The sequence below is a fragment of the Eublepharis macularius genome, chromosome 7, assembly GCF_028583425.1.
Source record: "Eublepharis macularius isolate TG4126 chromosome 7, MPM_Emac_v1.0, whole genome shotgun sequence".
In the NCBI taxonomy this organism is placed as follows: domain Eukaryota; kingdom Metazoa; phylum Chordata; class Lepidosauria; order Squamata; family Eublepharidae; genus Eublepharis; species Eublepharis macularius.
The window spans coordinates 83080408-83106220 of NC_072796.1; the positions used below are offsets into that span (position 1 = coordinate 83080408).

At 39.7% G+C, this 25813-nt stretch overlaps 1 protein-coding gene across 1 annotated transcript in view; it reads left to right on the forward strand.

Moving 5' to 3' along the window:
• SPIDR (scaffold protein involved in DNA repair) overlaps positions 1–25813 on the forward strand; it is a 273651-nt gene that overhangs the window by 107147 nt on the left and 140691 nt on the right. Inside the window, exons 6-7 of the mRNA XM_054985150.1 lie at positions 8979–9235; positions 12910–13010. Of these exons, the coding sequence (XP_054841125.1) occupies positions 8979–9235; positions 12910–13010 (358 nt within the window). The remainder of the gene's footprint in view (positions 1–8978; positions 9236–12909; positions 13011–25813) is intronic.

Sequence of the window (25813 nt, forward strand, 5' to 3'; positions counted from 1 at the left end):
CCAAGATGTATCCATGTTAATCATTAGGAGCTTCTGATTTGTAAACAATGACTTCATGTGTTCTTACAAGAACACAAAATTAAGTAGTACAGTTGGCCACCATCAATATTAGTACTGCATATTACATCAACAAGCAGATGCTTACATGTATGCTAGTTGTATCTGACAAAGGGAGCTTTGAGTCTTGACAGCTTATACCTTGAAAACTTTGTTGGTCTATAAGATTACACAGGACTCAAACCTTGCTGTTCTTCTGCAGACTAACATGGCTACCCACCTGAAACTGTATTCATGTTGGAAGGATCTGAATGAGAGGTGTCACTTCTCCCCTCTGGATGTGCTTAGTCTGAGCTGTGGGCTTGGGTGGGGGAGGGATCTCCATGGTAAAAAGCTACCTCTAGAAGATTCTAAACTCTAGCTCTGCACGGGTGTAAAGCCCACCAGTGTGAATACACAGCTGGCTACTTGAATAACATCAGTTACAAGTAAACAATCTATTCTTTTTCGTAATTTGTATTTAAAAGGTTTGCATTCTTTTTTCTGAATTTTATATCACATTTTTTGTTTTTTCATAGCCTATTGACAGCATAGTTACAATTTTCATTTTACTGATTAGTAAAATAATATTTGTATTTCTTATGTTACACATTCATTCTATCAGAAGAAAAGAGTACCAGAGAAGAGGCAAAAACAAAGAAGTTATAATAGTCAATACAGGAAACACTAAATAACAGATGCAGAGGAGTTAGCCGTGTTAGTCTGTAGTAGCAAAATCAAAAAGAGTACAATAGCGCCTTTAAGACTAACCAACTTTATTGTAGCATAAGCTTTCGAGAATCACAGTTCTCTTCGTCAGATGCATCTGATGAAGAGAACTGTGATTCTCGAAAGCTTATGCTACAATAAAGTTGGTTAGTCTTAAAGGTGCTACTAAATAACAGTTTTGGCTGCTTCAGAAGAAAATCTTGAATTTTATAGATGATATAAGATGCAGGTTGCATGACTGAGTGAAGAAGTGAGGAGAACAAGAATAAAATAATCAGTGAGGTTGTAAGTGTAGCAGAAGGAAGAAATGGTACTTAGAAGGAAGACAGTAGGAAGAAGACAGTAAGAGGAGGAGGAGGAGGAGGAGAATAATAGAGCCACAGTTTTAATAGAGTTCAGTTTTAGGAAATGAAAAGCTATAGGAAGAAATATAACATCAGAAATGTTAAGAAAAAAAGCATGAGAACGGGCAAAGGTACAGCTGAAGATTATCAGCACAGAAATGGTATTGGAAATCAAAATAACTAATAATAAAGCCTAGGAGGAGAATTATTACATGCAAGACCTAGACTTGAATCCTGGGGGGAGAAGACCAACAGTTAGTGGAAATGGGGGAGGTCTTAAAAGAAACACAGAGGGAGCAATAGAAAAAGCTATCATTAGAATTGAATAAGAATGGAAGCAATGGAATGTAGACAGCTCAGCAGGAGACTGTGATCCAGGTTATAGATGGCAGAAGAACCTATCTTGAAACTTAGAACAGAAGAAATGGATAAGATTCAAAGTTGGAGCACAGAAAAGCTTTCTCAGAATGAAACGTTGATTATTACACAGCATAAAAGTATTAAAATTATTTTCAGTACTTCATGTATGTTTTTTTTTAAAATTTCTGGGGCAATTTTAGTTGTCAGGGAGGCCGTAAAGAGTGATGACTGTTGGTCATCTGCATTAGTCTAACCTTGTAGTTTATACATGTGTTCATTACTTTTAAGATTATTGTAACAGGCTGTCTGGAGGCTGCTCCAAAGCTTATTTCCTCTGATAGATACAAATTGCAGGGAGCATATCACACTGATTTTCAAGTGTCTCCAATGGCTTCCAGTAGCCATGTTAGCTTTGTTTAAGGTGTGGACTTCAGTGGGCTTAGGAGGGTGTAAGTGCTTAGTATTATACTATTTTCTGTTGGCCTAATTGACGTCAGATTATATTCATTGGGATAAATATAATAAGCTTTAGAAACATACATAGAAAATCATTATAAAAATTAGGTTTAATAGATTTTATTTGCTATTTCTAGATCTTTTAAAAGTTAATTATTTGGGTCTGAATGCAGGTACATCACAAGTTGTATTCAACCAAGTGTCCACATCCTTACAAAGTGAGAGGGGCAATCAGTATTATGCAAGACTGGGAGAAGCAAAAAGAGCAACAATTTTTGCTATGCCACAATCATAAATTCTTAGCAACAAATTGCAAAATTGTAATGTTGCTTTAATTGTTCCTTTAAGCTGTTTAATATTTTTCTTCTAAATGTTAACTCTATGTTCAATGTACAGTAGAAAGTGAGACATTTTTCTGTAAATGTAGAGGTCTAGGTAGCATCCTCTGTTCATTTCAGCTGAGATATTTTATCTGTTACCATAATTTCCCAACTTTTATTACAGCAGGACAATCTTGAAATAAGTTGGGATAAAAATTTAAACAAACATCTTTGCCTGTTTTTATTTATTTGTCATTGCTTAATAGGGTATTGTGAATTCTATGTAATCCCGTGGAATTTTTCCACAAAATGACTGAGATCTAAACTGGATTGAGAGCTGTAGTAAAAGGCCTAAGGAAATGCTAAACAGTCATTAACCTGTGGAGTTTACCTATAAAGATCTAGAGTTGCTCCAGCCTGATCTTACTGTTGACAGCAGAATTCCATATAGACTTTAAACACTTCATGAAATAGTAAAACTAAACAAAAACAATTATAACCAGTATTTCAGTTTGAGAGTGCTTTTCTGCATTTTAACCCTGGAGAGCCAGTTTGGTGTAGTGGTTAAGAGCGCAGGACTCTTATCTGGAGAACCGGGTTTGATTCCCCACTCCTCCATTTGAAGCCAGCTGGGAGACCTTTGGTGAGTCACAGCTTCTAGGAGCTCTCTCGGCTCCACCCACCTCACAGAGTGTTACATACTTTGTAAACCGCTCTGAGTGGGTGTTAAGTCATCCTGAAGAGTGGTATATAAATCGAATGTTGTTGTTGTTATCCTCAAGTCTATTAATACTTGAGATCACAGAAGCTTTCAATTTTAAGTATCTACCTATGATAAAACTTATGCTGGAATCTTGTCAGTGCAGACTTTTTCAAGAAGACACCTAGTCAACCCTGTAAAAATGCACAGAGTGTACACAGTGTTCAGGAAGTGATATTGATTGCTATGTTCATGTAGAGATAATAGTTTATACCCCAATAAGATAAGGCTTTGAGCTTTTGGAAGTGGTATCTTCTCTGATAACTGAATCATAAAATAAGGGTTGTAACCACATTTTAAATATAACTTAAATGTTGTTTTGAAGACATGGGGTGTTGACTGTAACTAAATTCTAATCTGATGAACTGCAAATTTCCACTGCATTTAGATTATTTTTCTTCACTATTTGTCCTAAGTTGCCATATGATATTAGTGTACATGTAGTTACCATTAAGTTTAATGGTACAACTTTCTTAGGAGCTATTTTGCCAGGTCATGGCTTTTTGCTGTTGACACTGGCTGATGGGGAATGGGATGATGCATTCGCTGAGACTCAAGATGATACAGCAGACAGAGCACTGGACTTGCTTCAGAGTTTGTAGTTATGAATAGTGGGTAGTCTTGTGGAGATTACTGTAGCATAACATTTTTTAAAACAGTGGTGGCAAAACAGGCAGTATATTTGATGAGTCAGGTTTTATACTTTTCCCACTCTTCACCCTCCCTTTCAAACAATTAGTGGCTCATGGGCAACCCATGGAAATCAGTAGTTTATTGTATTTGTGTTGGACCAAACTGGACCTCAGTACAGAAAAGCCATTTGATTAAATATGAGTCTGCTACCGTTTAAATGTTTCAAGCAGGGATTAGAAGGGGAGCACTCTGATCTTTAGTGCAAAAAGGGGCATGCATCTTAGGGATATGGATCCTCCCTGTATCTGCCAGTTACTGTCAGGGGTCTTCTCCCTCCTCATTCACTGTGCTTCTCCACTCTGAGCAGACTTCGGGTGCTGAGAATTTAGTTGAGAATAAAAGTACTGTGGTGGAAGTCAACTGCACAGTATGAAAGGGCCACTCACACTCCTCAACTCTAAAAAAAAATCAAATCCTGTTTTAGATATGATTGAGGAAGACTTGAGTATAAAAAATGTCTTGTCCTTTGAGTACAGCATTTTTGAGTGCACCTTGTTTGAAATAATTTTCTCATCTGTACACACATGTCTCCAAAAACCTCATATCTGTCTAGTGCAAAAAATATTTGGTCCCATGAAGAAATGAAAAATACAGAAGATACAAAGGCATTGGTCCCAGAATTCCTTTGCACGTATGCATTTACTTTTTGGGCTTGCTGTTCTGAGGGGGGTGGGGGGGAAACAAGGAACTACTGATGCATCAGTCTTGTTATTTCTTTGTGTTAGTCATCATGGTTAGCACTGCCCATGCACTACTGTTTAATCTTTCACAATCTGACTGTTGCCTCTCTGCGGTTTTATACTTAGAAGAAAGCAGGTGTCACCCATAGTATTATGCACAGAACTAATGAAAAATTAATAATGATAATGAAGGATGTGGGTGTATATGTGAATCTTCTTCTTTACCATAAGGCATAAAATGGCTTCAGAAGGTAGAAAACGTCCATTTTTCATAAAATGACTTTGATATGGGGGAAAAAAACTGCAAACCAAAATGGTGTATACCAGTGAAATCTGTCTGGAGATTACTGTTTTTAGTTCTAGTTTAGTTTTAAGTCTTATTAGTGCTTTCTTTCAGTTGCTATGGGCTGATTGTCCTGTTACAATCTACTGACTTTTTGTTGTATTGATCAAGGGTCAATTAAATAGAAAGTTTCTGTATTCTTTTTTATTCTTGTATTAACTCAATAAAATATTGAATGCCATGATACAAATACAACATTTTAATATTTGTATACATGATATTCTCCATCCTGAATGATGTAACATATTAACAGGGTTGGTTTTTTTTTAGTAAGTTATGGTATTGGGGGGCCAGGAAGACTTCAGTGGCTGCTGAGCAGCAGCCCAAAGAGTTCCAGCAGTCTGGAGACCACTGCCAGGATGAGCAGCCAGAGAGCTGCAGATGGCAGCGGCTGGGGAACAGGACACACAACCAGCCTCCATCTGCTCTGAAGGCACAGCAAGGTCTGCAGCGCCTGGCCACAATATCATTGGCATGCCATGAGTCTGCCAGCAGGAGCCCATGGAAGTGTCGGGGCAGGGTGCCTCTGGTCCACCCCATGCCTTGGCATGCAGGAACAAGAGTGCTAGCCCTAACAAAGTTGAGGGACTGGGCCCGGTGGAAGCCATCCCCAGGGAGGTGGGGACAGAACTGGGTCAAGGCCATGTAGCAGCCCTTGGCTCAGGTACTGAGCCTCACTCTTGGGGTGGGCATGTGGGGGTAGGGTTGGGCATTCTCCAGAAAGGGTGAGGGATAAAAGGAGGACCCAGAACCCTGGCTGGGGAGGGGTCAGGAGAACTACCTCTGAATGCCAAGAGCAGCCTCCAGGGCAGGAGGAGAGGTTTCCAAGAGTGAAGTAACCCCGGCTTCTCCCTTACCTACATCTGCAGTCAAAGAGACAGCCCTCTAAGGGTGACCATGGCTTTAACAGTGGCTGCCAGGCTGCCGCAGCGGTAGGAAGCAACCCCAGGACCTGGCAAGTAGTGGCTCCACCACAGCGGAAAGGCAGGCAATGACCCCATCCCTGGAGGAGTCTTATAGAACTCATGTAAAATATCCTATGAAGAACCAGGTTGTGTAAAAACATGGAGTGACAGATGTGAAATAAAAATAAAGTTATAAACCTGAGAAGCACCTTGTAGGAGCAAATGGGGAAGAAATAATGTGGTGTTGCACAGATTGATAAGAGCTGGGAAAAGAACCTAGCAGTATATTTTTCCTTTTGTGGAATTTTAGGAGGCTCCCATGAACTCTCAGCACCATCTCCTTTTGAAGAAGGGCACAACTAGCTGTTATACCAATAAGCTTGAAAGCTTAGACTCTTTAGATGAGAATTTTAAACATCTTTATTGGAACACATTAAACACATTATTGGAAAGAAGCAGGTTAAATCTTGCTCAACTTCATAAGCTTCCTCATGTCAAAATGTCATTTGAGTATTCCTTGGAATTTGAAAATTAATGAGTATTGGTTGAAAAGTGGTTGAGAAAGAAATGTGAGAAACTAAGCATTTTGTTTTGGTACTGTTGCAGGGCAGTCCTGAGCAAAGTTACACTCTTCTAAGTCTATTGAAATCAGTGGGCTTAGAAAGGTTTAACTCTCTTTAGGATTACAGTGTTAGTATGTAGAAATACCAGATAGATTCATGTATCCAAAATGAAAATCTAAGTAGGCACAAGTGTGCATATGTGAGCTGGGAAAGTTTGTATTAGATTTGTGAATGCATTTTAATAAAATAAATGCAATTTCTGTTCAAATACAGATATGTGGCATACATTGTAAGGGGTTTATTTGGGGATGTTGCTAAAACCAAGTGAGAGGCAAGCATAGCCTAGCAGAGAGGCTGCTGCTGCTGCTTTCTCCCTACAGCAGTGCTTAATGGTATTGTGTGCCAATATTTTCCTAGTGCTTTGCTACAAAAATTATATTTAATTACATTATACATTTTAAAGTTAAATAAACCAAATTTAAGCAAAATTTTGGAGTATATACCTTGAACATGCTTACTTTTTTAAAAAAATGTCAAGCTATAAAAAAATATGTAAACAAGTGATGGGATTAGGGGGGAAACTTGGATGTTAAGAACATTACAAAGTTTTGTTGTTGAAACACAATTCTGTGCTAATGAAAATAAAGTTCTACTATACCCCCCAAAATCTGTGGCAGTTTTACATACATGTTCTGAATTTCTTGTACTTTATTTTGAATTCCGTTTTTAATTGTGTAAGATAAGCAAAGGATACTGGGTAGTGATTAGAGTGTTGAACTAGGTCTGGAAGAACCAGGTATGAATCTACACTCTACCATAGAAGCTCATTGGGTGACCTTGGGGCAGTAATGCACTTTCTGCCTAACTTACCTCACAGGGTTGTTGTGAGGATAAAATTGAGGAGATAAGAATTATGTAAGCTTTCTTGGTTCCTCATAGGAGAGAAAGGAGGGGCATAATTTAATTAATTAATTAAACAAATGTAGTGGGATTGGGAAGCTCTGACGGATTGTTATGTAATCATTCAGCACAGAGAGTGGCTGTAATCAGCTTTTCTGCTAGTGAAAATGAGAGAAGGTCCCATATGTCCACCAAAAAAGCTATACTGGGAGTCATGGAACCTGCATAGATAAAAGGCATGTGGAACAGGGTCCGTAATAAAGACGGGAATCAGGTGAAGTTAAGTGAAAAAGTTAGCTGGATCCAATCCAGTCTCTGCCCCCCCCCCCCCGGATTTATAGGCTAATGCCCCAGTTGCACTGAATGGCAAAGCTTGATTATTCAAGTGAGCACCATCTGTAGCCTCTTCTTATGCTGCACGTGGTTAGGAGCAAGATAAGGCCCAGCAATGCTTGCATTGTCTCTGGAGCTTGCCTTGGACCCTCAGTGCAGCATGGATCGGGAGGGTCAACAAGCACAAGCTATACTCATTCCCTTCTCTCACGTTTATGCCCTCTCCTATTTGTAACTCTTAAGCAGTTGCTTTGGTGATGAACTGGCCCTAGTAATGAAACTGGAACCTACTGAAGATTCTGTAAGACATGGAATTCTTTTATCAGCTGTTTATCTGTACCCATTTCACAATGGGTGATATATTTATATGGTAAGAACCTCCACTTTTAGCCTTACACTCCCAACAGTGATGGATAGTTTTCTGATGTGCCTTTTTCCATCTCTGCTGACAGAGGTCTTGTACTGTAAGCAACCTTCCCTCCCAGGAAGGGAGTCTTGGACTCCCTGCTGGTATAATTGGGTTCGCTGACTTTGGGTATGGAGCTTGGCAATGGCTAATGTAGCAAATCATGCATACTCCCAGCAGGCAACTTCCTCTATAGCTTTACAGGAATCTTTAATTTATTCAGTTTACATCTCTAACTACCTTTGCACACAATTTAAAAATTGTTGGGACAAATGAACAGAAAAAGCGCTCAGCAAAAGTTGGGCTGATAAAAAGGAGCAAATGGAGAGATGGATGAGCAGTCATTTATCTCAGTCAAGTTTGTTTATAGTTTGTATCAAACTTACTGGCAAGAAAATCTGGCTCAAGTGAATATACGTACCGACAGGCTGATTGTTGAGCCGCAGGCATCCTTGCCTGGCAGATGCACAAAGAAGACTAAGAAACAATTAGGTCTGAGAAATCCTGGCTGGTCCTCTGCTCCAGGTAAATGGAAGAATTGTTTTTAATTATTAAAGTTATAGTGGCAAATTTTATAAAATAGAAATTTTATGTTTAAAATGAAAAGTCCTTCTAGGTACTCTAGAACTTCAATGTGGTTTCTCCTTTTCAGAGGGGTTTTTTTTGCCCATCTTTTTTGCATGAAACTTGATTATCTGAAACAACATGGGATATATATAAGTATATGATTTTTAAAATCTTATGTTGAAGCACATACACATCTCCTTGATATTGTGAAATCATTGCTCCATCTAGCTCAGTAGTTATCTACTCTTAGTAGCAGCAACTGTTCAGGTTCTCAACCAAAGAAGTCTTTCCTAGCATCTGGTACTTGAGATCCTTTGCCTAGTGGTGTCAGAGATTGTACTTAGGACCTACTGTAGGTAAAACAAGCTCCATGCTACTGAGCCATAGCTTTGTTATTTATTTATCATCTTCATTAGTACAATATAGAGACACTTTTTGATTGCTTCCATCGATCATTTTGTCTGAGTAGATTGTGTCAGACATTAGAAGTTTGTCTAATTGTATTCTTCTCTGGTCTTGTTTGATTTTGTGACAGTTGCTGTGCTTCTCTTAAAATAAACATTTTATATTGTCTTTTCTGCAGACAACTTCTATAGAGATTTCAGAATATTCATCAGACAATGAAAATGTAGAAGAATGCCGAGTAAAAAATACTACTGCTAGTTTAGAATTTCCTAAAAAACTCCATTTAAGTTTTGGAGAAGGTACTGAGTTGGATACTGGAAGATCAGCAACTGACTGGTTAAAATCTGCTCGGGCTGTTCTGCAAACACCTAAGAAAAAGGTAGACAACAGTTTGAAGATCCTAGACAATTCTGCAAAGAAAAGAAAATTACTAAGGTATATATATAAAGTTTTAAATATAGTGTCATGTCTGTGCCCCATCCATGCCACTACTTAAGGCTGACCTGCTGTTCTGATCCAATGTTTCATGCTATAACTTGATGTCATATTGCCGATGCCATAACTGTTTTACTTTCACAGACTTATTGAAGCTGCAGGTGCCTTATCTAACGGACTGTAGAAATTCTCAGTGCTTCTGACCTTGTATACTGCTCACTCCCATGCACTGCTTTGTCTCAACTTTGATCTCTTGCTTTCTCAGTGTCTCGACCTGATAGTACAAATATGTGAGATGTTCTCAGGACAAGTTCATGCCAAAAGTTCTGTTTTACTGTTGGGAGGGGGAAGGAGTAAACATGGGTGTTAAGAGGAAGGGTTTTCCCACATGTTGCCATTCCTGTCAACCTGTTTCTTACTGCTTAGTAGCTAACCTTGCTTCTGAGTAATCCTATGGACATATCTGTGGAAATGATCTGATTTCTGAATAAAACCATTTAACCAAGAGCCTGGAAGTCTTGCTGCATTGGTACAGGGGTCTATCTGCCATAGGCTGTCACCCATAGCCTGACAGTATTTCATATGTTAACCTGTACAGTTTCAGCACTACAAATATCCACATAAGGGTTAAATATCTGACAACTTTGTTTTGGAAAGGAAGGATTGTGCAATAAAAGTTAAGGTTGTGAATCATCCCTGCCAGCTCAATTTATTTTTCAGAAGTTCTCCAGGAGATGGTGAGTTGAGATCATAGTATCTATGCAGATTGTCAAAGCATTCACATAAGTCACCACCCCAAGCAAGCAAATATTTAATTGCTCAGATACAATCTCCTTTCACAATTATCCTATATCTTTTTTGTATGGATAAATATTTGTTTGAAACCATCTTAATATGAAAGTTGATATATTTAAGGAACTCTTGGTCTGAAACCATGCCATGTAAGATTTTTACATATGTATGCTTTCAAACAAATAAACCACCAGGTGAAAACTAAGGTTACAGTCATGTGAGAGGACTCAATTTGGAGGCGAAGAATGATATAATTTAAAAAGGGGGCTTTTGTTTTGTCCAGCAGTGGCATAAGCTTGCCTTCCTCCTAGCTTTGCAGTGTTGCAGATTGAATTCTGGTTAAGCATTCATTGTTGACTCTCCCCATATGATTCATGCAAACAGCCCATCTTTTTCTTTTCTCTTTAAAAGTGCCACATGAGCATTTGTTCTTCATATTTTTCAAATGAATTTTTTAACCATTGCAAAACCACCCTGAGAATTGGGGGCAGGGGTTATGCAGGATGGGAGAAGCACTTAACGTCTTAAAGTTCTGCTTTTTTGGGTCCTATGCAATGTTGTTTGGCATTGTGTGACAGTGTCCTGGGCGTGTGTACTTTGATTCTCTTCTCCATGTTCTCTGTTTAGGTAAACCATTGTTTGCTATTATGCCCAGAGCACTACACTATAATGTGTACTTGCCCTTCAGACAAGACTTGGAAATGAAGATCAAACCAAGGTTTCCGTTTCTGTTTGGAAGGCTCAGGCAGTGTATAATTTATCAATTAAGATGTAATGGAAACAATAGTTTATTATGAAAGAAAACTGCAGGATGGAGTACTGTAGTGGGGCATTACATGTGAACCAGGCTACTAATCTCTGTTATATGAACATGTAAAGTCACAGGGTAGCTTGGTACAACAAAGCCACACTCACAATAAGCTGGTTTGTTCTATTTTCCTAGCCTAAAATGGCCCCATACTGCTGGTATTTAGCCCATTGTAGTAAAGATAGATACAACATACAGATGGAATGTATATTTGGTCCAGTGGGGAAAATAGTACTTCCTTGAAGCAGTTTAAGGTTGGCAAAACATTGCTGTAGGATAGAATTAAACTTGTTCTTCCTTTCCCTGTGCTTGGGTCCATAATACCTCTTGTATAAAACAAAATGCTTGGAAACTTCAATTTAACGTCTGTTTTGGCTCTAAGTTCTTTGTTTTTAACACTGTAAAATGAGGTGCTTAGTTTGTAGCTTTAAAGTAGCACTCCTTTGCGACTACTCAGTGCATGGTCTAACTTAGGGAAAGATGATTTCTGAATATTGTAAATTGCTGATAGGTTTGCAGCTAGTATTTATGATAGTGATAAATATTTGTAAGGAGTTCTTTGATTGAAAACGTAAGGGAAAATATCAAATCATTGAAGGGCAGCACTGAATATTAGGCTACACTAGGCCTTGTTTTACCTGTATGCTGTTCTTTAGATTTCTTTCCAATTTGCTTTATTACAGTTGGCTTTAAGATGCAAGTTCATATGCCATCTACCTTTATACACAGAAAAAGGGGCTAGCAGCAGAAAGGCAGAGACATATATGTAGCATTTGCAAATTTCTTTCTTTCATAAGTCTCTTTGGCCTGATGATTAATTGGTTAAGAGGCTCCATGCAGTTATAAAATATTCTGGACTTCTTGAGTCTTTTATTATTTCCAAATAACACACATCCTTTTTAGGGTTTCCATTTCTTATGGGTTTTATCTGTTTTCTCAAAAGTATGATTACTGAAATGTCAAGATTTAAAAGATAGAGTTATTAGCTGCAAATAACAGTTTGTGTTGTGTCACTGTAATAACTTAGAAGCTAAGTGTATGAAACAAAAAATTTAAAAGGCAAAAGTTTAAACCTTTGTAGCATGAGTAGATTTTGTGCCTGGCTTTTTTAAATACTTAGTAATCAGACTTTTTAAAATCAAGAAACCAAACAAATGGATTGTAAACCATTGATGATTTGCCCAAGGTTACTAACAAAAAGAAATGATGATAGTCAGTCTATTTGTAGTATATATTAGTCACTTAGTTCAATACAGCATAGTTTAAGTCAGTTGAAGCTTGTCAGTTCTTGAAAGCCTGTCTATGCATTTAAACACCAGTAGGCTGGTATATTGACTGGCTTCCTTAGTACGATAATGGTGGATTTTAAGCCAAAAACATGAAATTGAGGAGATTTCAAGCAAGACCTCACCTGATTTTTTTAATCATAAGTAGAAGCATTTGCTCAACGAAGGCAGCATCAGACAAAAATGACATTTTGTAATATGGACAACTTTGGGTCTGAATTGTAGATACCAACACTGCTACAATATCACCTGAAGTATATTTACTCTTCATGGCATTCCCTTTTCCCCTTTCAGATGCTGAACTGTTTCAGCCATGAACAATTTCCAGCCCATTGAAAGTGCACACTTGACCCAGCTTCTGAAATGAATCACTAGGTCAGCTGTGTAAAAAAAGTATTTTAGGACACACTCCCTGCCAGCGGTCACACATCTTCCAGTAATCTGCTGTAGGCCAATGGTCAAAAGTATACTCAGTGGAGAGTTGTGGCTGAAATTACACTCTTCCGTAAGAGAGTTGCACTGACCCAAAGAGTCCTCTTGTGCTGCTTTCAAATTTGATCCTCAACTTTTTCCTGGAACATAGAAGATAAATACTATACGAAGACAGTTTCTGCTAAGTGGAGGTTGTAGAAAATACTGAACATGTTTGTATCAGTTTATGCAAGTGTAATTTTGCAGTGCCCCTCTTGATGTGAGGTCTCCAGAAAGTATAGTTTACATCTGCCTTGTAGTGTTTGGGGTAAAAAAGTTAATCTTGGTATGATTGTGTAATCCTTTGTTCCCTTTAGAGGAGGACTAGCAGAAAGATTGAATAGACTGCAGAACCGAGAGAGGGCTGCCATTAGCTTTTGGAGACATCATTGTATTTCAGATTATCAAACGCCATCAGGTAAGAACCATGGGGCATTTGATTTCTGTAAACTGTTTCAGCCATATGTACATATTTTCTTTAGCAAGACATGATCAGTGCAGTTGGACAGTCTGTTATGTGTCCAATATGGAGGTAGTACTGAGAGATCTTCTGTGTTTCCAAACTGAACTCTATAGCCCACTTCTAATCAATATATTTGCTGTTTTAGTATCTGAGTATCAATCAAATTTGTCAGTAAAAACAGGTTACAACAGCAATATAATAATAATCCTATTACAAAAACCTCTGATAATTTCTGACACTTGGCCCAAACAATTCTAAAGCTATGTAATTATGTGTAATAATATTGAAGTATCAGATCAGTGATGGTAAAAGTCATTGATAATGCCATCTTCTGGAAATCACCAACAAGTATTAAGAAACACAAAATAAGCATGCTGCGTTGGACATGGAGGTGGATGACTGCTTTAGAAATATATGTAACAAGTTTGAGGTGTGTAGCTAATTAATTTTAATTTTCATGTAAATCCATGTATCTGTTGAATAAAGACATTAGGTTAAAAATTAGGCAGTAGTGTGGTGATGTTGACAGAATGCAATGCAGAGCTAACAGAACCTGCTTATCATGGAGCTATCAGCAACAGATCCTGTGACAAATAACTGGCACAAACACAGCTTTATGCTTTGCAATGCTACTTTAATTTGTCATGTAGGTAATCAGATTTTACCTTTAATGAAGTGTGAAAAGCAAGCAAATCCTAAGAATCAAGACTGTAATGTTTAAAAATAGTTATAAATGCATGACCAAGAACTGTGTCTGCAGCAGAAAAAATTGTTTTCGTACCTCGAGAGTGGAAGAGGCAACTATTTTTAAAAGCTTGATAATTGGTATGCTACTTGATAGTGGGAGCTACTGCCAAATTTTGCATGTGGTTGCTCATGCATGCATATTGCTTGTTTGGATTTTAATAATAGCAGTTCATTTGTATACTGCTCTTCTAGACAGACTATTGCCCCACTCAGAGCACTGAACAAAGTCAATATAATTATCCCCACAGTGCACCTGGGGAGCTTGGGCTGAGAGGCTTACCCAAGGCCACTTGGCGAATTCATGGCAGTAGTGAGATTCAAACCAGCAAAGTGCTGTATTGCAGCTCAGTTACTTAACCACTATGCTATACCAGCTCTCTCCAGATTTTGGCCTTAACATCATTTTTCCAAGAATGCTGAATTCAATTACTATACTGCAGAGGTGCAGAATATATGGTTTGAGGTCCACATGCAGTTTCCAGCCCTGGCATCGGTAATTTGTCCTCACCCCTTTAACCCCAGTGAAATGTCGGAGATTGACTGGGCATTGGGAAAGATCAGTGGCTCAGGTGAGCTGAGGCTCTGGTGTGTGGGAAAAACCAGTGATTCTAAATTACCACTTTAAAAAAAGTCTTGCAATTTGTTGTCCATTTAAATGTGTTAAATATTCTTTTTATCTGTATGCATTTGCGTACAGCCCTAGGAGAGTTAAATTACCTCCTTCCAACCATCATTTAATTGTTTGACCATTCATAACCCTGGGAGTTGGAGAGAATCTTTTTTGTCTATTGTGCAAATGCAAAACGAAACAAAACTCTACGTCCATGGCTACTATGCAGCTGCAGAGTTGTTCAGCAGCTGCTTGAGTCAGATAACGGTAAGGCAAGGAGATCTGAGATTTGGCTGACAATTGATCGTTACTGTCAAAAATAGTATATTCATCTGCCACATGCTCACTATGAAATTTACAGCACCTTTACTTAAAAGTACAGCAACTATGTTTCTTATTGTCCTAGGTATCATATTTTAATACTGATAGCAACTGGACTTTTAAGACATGGGTAGACTGAAAGAAAACTAGCCATATTGTTTATCATGACTATGTGGAATGTTCCTAGCGATGTCACAGGGAGGGGCCTGCTTTGGCCTACTTAGCTGTGGTCAAGATCCGTTGAGTGGTGTGCATCCTGCTTGACTGACACCATCTCTCAGTTTTATCCACAGTAGCTAACGTGAGCACTGCAAATAATAGCTTTTCATTGCAACACAAGTGAGCAAAGTTTTATTAACATCTTGGATGGAGTTTTAATGGAAGTATAGCTGTAGTTCATCTGCTACATTTCCTCTACTTTGCATTTTATTTTCATTGTTTTCCTTTGTAATATTTCTATAATGTGACAATTCACAGGATTGTTTCTGCCATCTGCACATCTTTGCTTCTGTCACTGTTGCTTAAGACAAACATGAAAGAGACAAATGAGCCCAGAGATCAGTTGGAGGGGATTGGACCAAGTTAACTTTTAGAGGCCTCTTAAATCCCTTGTGAAACTTCATAGTGTGCACATAGATCAGAATGTCACTGATAAAAGAGGAGGCAGGAATCTCCTGATGAAGGTGAATCCTAGGTTCTGGCGTCATTTGGGAACTGATAAAAAAACATTTCCAGAATGGTTAGGCTAGCTAGTACCATTTCAATTTCAATTGCATTTTCATTTATTTATTTATTATTTATAGTCTGCCTTTTACACTGAGACTCATTACAAAGTGTGGGTTAATTTCAGACATTTCTTTTTTTTATTTTTAATATCTAAAACAAATCTACAAAAAAACTACAAAAGTACTAGGAAAGGGGAAAAGGGAAAGAAGAAAGAAAAGGGGAAGGAGGGCTGGAAAAAAGGGGGGGGGGTTACATACAAACAATAAACACTACACTACAATGTTTTCCCTTCATACTGCCATGGTTAAAAATTTAAGCCTTTATAAAGCAATGATGGAGTGGTTGACCTTGCAAAATACAAAATACAACCCATATTAAATTTTCTTCCCCCCCCCCCCCGGGCCTCGGACGCAGTTCTCTCTGAGCAGCTACAGCCACTGCGCTCATTGCCTCCCCCCTCCCTTCAGGCTTCGAGTCTTCTTCATTTTGCATGGTATCTTGCCCGAATTCTTGATTTTTGTCCACAAAATCCCTTAGCTGATCCTCTGAATTTATCTTGTAGGCTTGATCTTTATAATTAAACCAAATTCCTTCCGGAAATAGCCATTTATACTTTATCCCTCGTTCCCTCAGGAGAACTGCGAGCTTTTTGTACTTAAATCTTCTTTTCCGAACTAGAAATGGAACGTCCTTCAGTATCTTGACTTTATTTCCCAGAAAGTCCAAGTCCGCATTATATGAGTTAAATAGGATAGTGTCTCGGACCTTCCTGGATGCAAACTCAAAAAAAATCTCGCGAGGCAGCTGCCGCTTCATTGCATATTTTGACGAAGCCCGACGGACTTCCAAAATGGCGCTTTCCACCTCTTCCTTAGTTGCCCTCGCGGGTGACGCCAGTAAGCTCTCCGAGGCAAGCTCCCTTAGATCCTCGTTTTCCTCCTCTTTAACATTCTGGAGACGCAAAACAGTCTGTGTTCGTTCCACTTGCAGCCCGATCAGCTGGTTTTCCACCAGCTTTAGCTCCTTGTTCGTTGCTCTCATGAGTGACGCATTTTCCCGAGCAGACTTCTCTGCCCCCCCCACTGCTTCCTTAATGGCTTTCACATCGCTCTCAATTAAGCCCACCCTTTGATCTGTTTCATTCAGCTTGTCAACAAAGGGTTTTATGGCTTCGATGACCGATCTTTTCACCAATTCCTCCAGCGACTCCGCTTTCCCCTGCAGGGCAGCCGAAATTTACTTGCCCAAAGCGGGACTCTGTTTTTTCGCTGCCATTTTAGGGGGGGGGGACCGCCAACCTTCTGAAACTCAGCGAGGGGGAAGAAATCTGAGTCTTCTTAACTTCAGATCCCACCACTCCTTCGCATACGCTTGTAATAACAGAAGGGATTCGCTTACTTACAGGCTTCCGCCTAGTCCTGTTCTTTGCCATTTTCCGTGGCCCGGCAGCACGCAAGGTGCCACGCACGTCTGCCGGCCTCCATGGGGACAAACGGGCAATTTACCCCCTGCCTCGATTTGCCAGAGGGCTCTTCCCGCAGCGTCCCGGACCCTGACTCCCTCCCTGGGAGTCCTGGGGGCTAATCTTTGCAGATCAGCCGCCCGGTCAGGCTGCTCGGACGTTTCCTCTTGGACCTGTGAAGAGGAGCATCCGACATGGCCGCGAAAATGAAACCGAATCAATTTCAGACATTTCAATACATATTTTTACGTTCAAATTTGCCAAGATTTAAAACCAGCAGAAATCCAACATGAATTTGAAAAAATACTGAAACAGAACATAAATAAATCTAAGATTGACATATTGAACAACATAGGATCTACTTAGTAAGATCATACTTACAGCAATAGTACTAAAGTCTACAGTCTATCATACTTACAACAATAATAGAAAAGTCTATAGTCACTCCTTCCTTTACAGATTTATCTCTTTGAGACAGCTTCCTTATATTATAGCCCTCCTATCTATAATACAGCCTTCCTATCTAAGTGAAAAAGCTTTCTTGAATAATTGTTTTGCATAGTTTGTGGAAACCCAGAAGTGTGGGAGCTTTTCTAACTTCTTCAGGTAGGCCATTCCATAAGGTTCTGGAAGTTAATACAATATATTCCATCTAAATACAGGATTTGTGAACATTCTGTGCTCTCTTCTGCGGTTCTATAATCTAGATTCTTCTAAGGCTGGGGACTCATTACAGGGAACTAATTGTGACTTAAAATATGTATTGTTAGCAAGCTCTGTTTGTGGTGAGATTGAGTCTATTAGTTATTGACTGGGTTTAGAATTCAGAGGTTATTCAGACTCAGAGTCTTGTACTCTATATTGTACTCTATATCTGTGAAAGCACTGTTGTATCAGTGCTTTCACATTGTAGTAGTGGATACAACTCTGCTTTCTGAGAACGCTGCAATTATTTCTTACACATTTGGACACAGAACTCATGCTTTGGTTTTCAGTGCTTGACTTTGTTTTATTTTAAAACATTTGTATGTTGCCTTTCTACCCAAATAGGGCCCCCAAGACAGTGAATACAGTTCTTTAATACACTCTGTGGGGCTGGCCTTGAAGCTTCAGTTGGTATTGAATGTGGCAGCTTGTCTCCAGATGGAGGAGCACAGTACACCATTGCTCTGGCATTTGTATTGTCCTGTTGCATCTAGGCACAAATAAAATTGCTGCTTGTGTTTTATAAAAAGAATTGTGTTTAGAAAATACCATTTTTGCACTTGCCAGACTAGAGTTCTCAGGGTAAAACTAAGTTCCTATTCCCCAGTATCTCCTTATAGGCTAGCAAATTTATTGCAAAATGAAATAACAAGAGATTTCTGTATTCTATTAGAACAATTAATATTATCTATATTTGGATAAAAAGCTAAGGAATTATTTAATCAGAGACTTGCATGCAGGCCTGGATGAGTTCTGCTATTCTACACAAATATAATGCAAACTCAGAATTCATTTTTTAAAAGTAAACTTAAACGATTTCAAAAAATAGATATTCAAGCCCAAGCTTTCCTAGTGAAATCTCAGAAACACAATAAGAATTTTCGATGGTTGTATCAAATCTTCGGTTCCCTCCTGGTATTTCCACATGACTAGCAGATGCAAAACAAATTTGCTAAATTAATATTTTTCACAGAATCCTGTTTATTTGGGCTTCCTAGGTTATTTTTTTAATGGAAGTATATAGATAAAACTTATACATGCAGTGGCCTATGATTAGGAACAACAACAAAAAGATATGAGTATTATATTGGAAAATAGAAATAGCATGCCTGAAGCTTGAAATTTACAAATGCCACTGTTTGGCAGGTTGTGAGTTCCAATGCAGATTTGTACAGGATGTATCTTCCTTTCAGTTTCTGATTCAGTTTAAAAGACTCCATGGCATATTAGTTGCAGATGCTCTCAGGAAGCTCCTGACTCATCATGTCAACACCCGACCTTACTTCCCCTCCTCCGTCTGCCCTAATCAAAGCTATTCAGCAAACCTAGTAGCTTTTCCCATCTGGTACTCAAGGAGTCATCAAGCACCATTCACACCTATAGTCCACCTCAGGTACAGCCATTAAGCCTCTCCTGGCTCCATTGTCCCACTCTAGAGACAGACTCTGGAGACAGCCATCAAGTCACTGTTTGGGGTGCAAAGACATCAGCTTGCCCCAGAGAGCATTTCACCCTATATCTGGGCTCCCTAGCCAACAGTTTGTGTTCTCTAAAGAAATAATCCCCATAAACATAGGTGGAGAATCCCAGTTATCCCCTCTTGCTTGCCTCCTTTAAAGCTAATCCCCCCAACTAATAAGGAGACCTCCTATTTGGGTAGCACATCCATCCAGGATTCATTAAGATGGGCAGAAGAAAGTAGAGAGAGTGAAGATCCATCTGTCAAGAAGATCTTCAGCTGATTCTCTACAAGGAGTTCCAGTCCCACTACAGTATAAAGAGGAGAATAATGAGGCATTGTGTGAAGAAGAAATTGCAGCAGACATTATAAAATAAGTCTAGCAGCCTCAGATGATCAAAGAAATATAATTTAGCATGGTTGTATTAGTGTGTTAGTCTGTAAGAGAGTTCGCTTTCTGCTTGTACATTGCAAACTTGTTGAATATTCAGAGAAATTTCCACGGACAGTATAATGGGGAACATATGTTTGCTTTGCAAAAAGCTTAACGATCCATCCATTTTGATGACCAAGAAAAAAAATTAAAAGCCAATCATAGATTGTCCAACTAGATGGCAATCTTTATGTTATGCTTGAAAGAATTCTTGAATTTAAGAATTGTAGTGAGGATATGACTGTTTCAAATCAAGATCTTTCCATTTCTGAGGAGAAATGTTATGCCATTAAAAATATCACAGAAGCATTAATAAATGTCTGCGAAAGTAACAGAGGCACTTCAGTCAGATTATACTAGGTAATATTTTTATAGAGCTTAACTATGATGCCAGCTTGATGCATCAGAGTTTATCTTTTGCTAATTAACGAGTAGTTTTAATGATGAATCTGTGAGAATATGCTGTTGCACAGTGATACATTTTGATCTTGCATTTGTCTTGATTCAAGGTGCAACTTCCTGCTTTCACTAGGGGTGTGCGCTTCTGGTTCCCGGTTTGGGAAAAAAACCCTGAACCGGACCCGATTTGTAAAGATTTGGTATTTTCGAATCGGCTACTGCAACAACTAGGGAATCATCCTGAGGAACCCAAATGCACTACCGGGTGTATGCTGAATAACCTCTGTAATTAAAGTGCAAGTGCTCATACATATGATGGCCCTTATTCAGAAATTAATTTAATTTAATTTATTGTATTTATATTCCGCCCTCCCCGCTTTCGCAGGCTCAGGGCGGATAACAGAATACAAATATACACATCATTAAAAACACCTTAAAAAACACAATCATCTCATCTACATCTATTACATATAAATAATTAAAAAAAAATTTTTAAAAGCAGCACATAGCAATAGTTTAGTGTATCACACAGCGGTGTTACCAGAGCAAATCCATACCGTAATAATAAATGTGGCAGCAGCATCTGCGTTCACATGGGGAAATAGTTTAACCCCCCTCCATGGGGGGGCACCGCCCGGCGTCAGCCATATGCCTGGTGAAATAGCTCCATCTTACAGGCCCGGCAAAATGCAAGCAAATCTTGCCAGGTCCTAGTCTCACAAGGCAAAGCATTCCACCAAGCTGGGGCCAGGACCGAAAAGGCCCTGGCCCTGGTCGACGCCAGGCGGGACTCCCTAGGGCCAGGGACATTTAGAAGATATTTTCCACTAGATCAAAGAGTCCTCTGGGGCTCATACGGTGAGAGACGGTCCCGCAGATACATCGGTCCCAGTCTGCATAGGGCTTTATAGGTTAACACCAAAATCTTGAACCTGATTCGGTACTCCACTGGCAGCCAATGCAGCTGGCGTAGCACCGGTGTAATGTGCTCCCACACCGGTGCTCTAGTAATGACCCGCGCCCCTGCATTCTGTACCAGCTGTAACCGCCGAATCAGGCCCATGGGAAGCCCAGCGTAGAGCGCATTACAGTAATCCAGCCTAGAGGTGACCATTGCTTGGACCACTGTAGTCAAGTCGCAGGGAGATAAATAAGGGGCAAGCTGCCTGGCCTGCCAAAGATGATAAAAGGAGGACCTGGCAACTGCCTTGATCTGGTCTTCCATCTTCAGGGAGGAGTCCAGAATCACCCCCAGGCTCCTAACTCTCGGGGCCAATGTAAGTGGTGCCCCATCAAGTGTAGGAAGCCGGGGTCCCGAAGCCATCTCCCCATGACTCACATACAGGATCTCTGTCTTCGTGGGATTCAATTTCAGCCGACTTCGTCTCAACCAACCAGCCACAGCCTCAAAAACACGCTCAAGGACATCAGGGGTCGATCCAGGCCGCCCGTCCAACAACAGATAAAGCTGGGTGTCATCCGCATATTGATGACACCCAAGCCCGAAACTCCGTACCAACCGGGCGAGGGGGCGCATATAGATATTAAATAATAATGGAGAGAGTATCGCTCCCTGTGGCACACCACATACCAGCGGCCTATGAGATGACACTCTCTCCCCAAGCGCCACCCTCTGTCCCTGATCATGGAGAAAGGAGACGAGCCACTGTAGAGCTGTCCCCTGGAGCCCCACATCGGCAAGGCAGTGGGTCAAAAGCTCGTGATCGACCGTATCAAACGCTGCTGACAGATCCAATAAAATCAGCAGTGCTGATCCGCCCTGATCCAGATGTCTGCGGAGATCGTCTGTAAGGGCGACCAGCAGTGTTTCGACCCCACGTCCCGGGCGGAAGCCAGACTGGAAGGGATCTAGGGCCGAGGTCTCCTTCAGGAAATTCTGCAGTTGCCTCTCTGCCGCCCGCTCAATCACCTTCCCCAGAAACGGAAGATTGGAAATCGGTCGGTAACTGAGCGGGTCGGCAGGTTCTAATGTTGATTTCTTCAGAAGAGGCTGTACCATAGCTTCCTTCAGCGCCTTGGGAAAAAACCCAGAGCTCAAGGACAGGTTTACAATTGCCTCCAACGAATCCCGAAGCCCGTCAACACTGTCTTTCACCAGCCACGACGGGCACGGGTCCAAGGGGCACGTGGTAGGCCGTACCACCTGCAGAATCCTGTCTACCTCTTCCCCAAAAAGAGGGCTGAAATGATCAAATATAGGTCCCGAAGACGGCCAAGGGGCCTCTAGTTCATTTACCGTATCAACTGTGGCTGGTAAGTCTCAGTGGAGACGCAAGTTCTTATCAGTAAAAAAGCTTGCAAAAGCCTCACAGCTTATCTCTGAATTCAACTTTTGATGGTCTCCACCTAGTTGGGAGACCAGTGAACGGACCACATTAAATAATTTAGCCGGGCGTGAGCTAGCTGATGCGATGGAAGCTGCAAATACCAAATCAAAGCTTCCCGAAGCAATTCGGATTGCTTCGGTAAGCTTCGGGGCCTTAAAGAGTACCTGCTTTGGCTTGCTGCTTCAGGTTTTGGGTTATTCCAGATCGTTTTCCTGCTTCAGGTAAATCTGAAGCAGGAAAACCGAATCTTTTCCCAACTGCACAGCCCTAGCTTTCACTAGGGGATATAAAGAAAAGGGTAAAATTAATTTATCTGATACATGCAATTTCTGAAGTCTGATATTCCAGAAGATCGAGTAAACATTACTGCTGTCAGTCAGAATTGTTGATTGAACCATTCAGATGATGACCTTGATCTGCTGCTCAAAGCATGCAAGGCTACAAGCAAGAAATGCTTGATCAGTAAAAAAAATCAAGTTTTGAAAGGGATAAACAACAATGAAGCCTGAACTGCTGTGTACCAGTTAGCAAAAACAGTGTTTGCTGTTTTCTGTTTCTTTATTTTACTGCATTTATATCTCGCTTTTCCTCCCAATCGGGACCCAAAGCAGCTTATATAATTTTCCTCTCCTCCATTTCCCCTCACAATAACCCTTTGAGGTAGGTTCAGCTGATTCTGATTGACTGGCCCTAGGTCATCCAGTGAGCTTCCATGACAGAGTAGAGAATCAAACTGAATTGCCCAGATCCTATTCTGTCACTCTAGTCATTGCACCACACTAGCGCTTTCAAAGCTCAAATTTGTTCTGTTGTCTCAGCAGCCATACAAGACTGACAGGATTGTGGAGGATGATGTTAGTGCAAGCAAATAATATGTATAAAAATAAATGTTTCCTTTTGTTCTCCACGTGCTTAATTTTCCTATTTTTTATCCTGTTTTATATATCCAGTTTGTAAGATCATAGAATCTATAATTGTTCCTGCACAATGCAGGAAATTCTCAACTACTCCCCCCCCCAGTGACTCCATGCTTGAGGATGTTCTAGGAAGTCATGGACTGGGACATTCTGCTTACTGAATTATGTTTAGAAAATAAAGACAAATAAGAAATAAATTATAAAATGTTTCAAAAATAATAGTTAAATATTTCCCCTCAAGTTAAATAGTTATTGTATTAATCTTATACAGTTCCACTGTAAACAAACAATCTGATGATATTCTTCATGAAATGTATTGAAGCAGGTTCAAAGTGTCCAAACTGCTTTTTAAAGTTGGGAGCAAGCCTAAGTGTGTCTATTCAGATATAAGTTCCATTTTATTCAATCAGGTTAGTCCTAGGAAAGCGCTCTTAGGATTGCAGCCCTAGTGTCTGAACTGGAATCAGACTAGGAAAGAATACCGCTGAAACCAAATTTTCAATTGACTCGCTAGAAGAAAGTATGTTGTCACTTAAAAGTGGCTTGAACGTATTTTGAAAACAATATAATTCCAGGCAAGAAGTAGATGCCACCCCCAAGCTCTTGCTCCTCCCTCACATATCTGAACAACAAAAAAGTGTTGGTTAGGTAAAACACATTTCTTGAAAAAAAGGTTTTATGATTTGGCCTAAAGTAGCACTTAACACAGATTTGTACAGAGTATGTAAACTTAAAAGTTCTGTTTTCTTTACTTGCGGCTTGAGTTACTGCTTCTGTTTTCAAAAACCTCTCTTGCCAGATTCACTGTGGCTGAGTTGAATACACCTGTGATCAAGCATATGGAACCTTCTTCTGTGGAAAATCAGAACAATAGAACAATGATACTATATATCTGATGTGTGTTGCAAATTACCTAATCCTTAGTGGAATTGTACTGCTGGATACTGACCCTGTATCCTACCTGTACCCCATACGTTCCCTCCAAATATCAGCTACCCAAACAAGCTGCTTTCATTGCTGAACAGTTCTTAGGACTTGCATACTCTGGAGCTTTTACTCATACTCCCCCTGCCCGTTCTTAACTACCTCCTAAGCGAGCTTCTTCACTTTTTCATAGTGGTTCTCAGAACACAAAGAGAGGATGAAATGTATTGAAGAGAGGATACATAGAGAGGAAACACAAGAGAGGATAGTAGGGCCAAATAAAATAAAATATATTGAGCTGCTGAGTGAGATCATCGTTAGCTTCCATACTGATGTCATTAATTTGTTGATGACACCTACTTGTATCTATTGTTAACTTATCCGCCCAGAAGCAGCTGCCTTGATATTTGACCAGTGTCTGAATATTGTGAATATTGAGAAATAGATGAGGATGAACAAACTGAATCTGAATCCAGAGAAGACCGTGGTGCATTGCTGCAGTTGGTCTGGAAAAATGATGTCTTGAAAGTGGCTGACTTGCCAACTTGAGGTTTGGCTGCCTTTAGTTTTAATGAATTTAAATCTGAGAGCTTTAGCACAGGGGTCCCCAACCTTTTGGCACATAGGGCCACATTAGCATGCCCAATCCCTAAAGAGGGCCACATCTTAAATCAAAATGTAACAATTTTTTTAACCTACCTATTCAGATCAACAGTGAAGACTCAGAGATCAACGAAGAAATGTTAACTTGATTGCAGTTGATTCTGGAACATACTCCTGTTGAATCCTTTTATCTAGCTACACATGCTTACTTAGGCAGTGTGGGTTTTGTGGCTGTTTTCTATTAGCCAAAGCATTAATGTCCAAGGCAAGGTTTGTAACAGACACCCTTAAAATGTCACGTAAATGTCCATCTGTAAGTCTTGACCTACACTTATATTTTACAAGTTTTATCTTGGAAAAAGTTTGTTCACAGATGTGTGTGTTGTCAAAAACAATGAACATGCCTTCAGCAAAAATTTTTTATGTAGATAAATATATCAGGTAGGCTACAATAGAAATCCTAACAGACTATTTTCTTTGTAAATGTCTCTGTGATGATCACTGGATTACAAATGAATTAGTTCCATCTGAAAAAGTTAATTGCATTCTCTGATGCTACTCCAAATGAATTCTGAAACATTCTTATTTCCTTTCTGTGCTTATGGCAATTAGTGAATCTATTCTGGAATTCCACCTGTGAGAAGAGAAAAAAATCAAAACTTTTTGCCTTGACAATCAGTGACATATGCAGTTTTCCTAGTGCTTCAACACGCTTGGTGATTGTAGATGCAGGTAAACTGACACAACTAACACAAAATACCTTATCAGGGCACATTTCCTCCATTACTTTAACCATGTACTTTTTAACAAATTCACCATCAGTGAATGGCCTACCACTCTCAGCAATACATTTAGCAACATGATAACTGGCCCTCACAGTAGGCAGGTTCTTCTCAACATGCTTTCTAAAACTATTTTGCTGCAATAACATTGATTTTTTAAAGAGAATTTATCTTGTTCACTCACACGTCGTCTTGATATATTGAGTAGCTCTTGTGACATGAATCAAAGTACTTTTTAACATTGTACTCCTTTAATACTGAGACAGTTTCAAGAAATGTCAGGGAAATTACTTTATCCTTCTTTTAAAAAATGATACTCAGT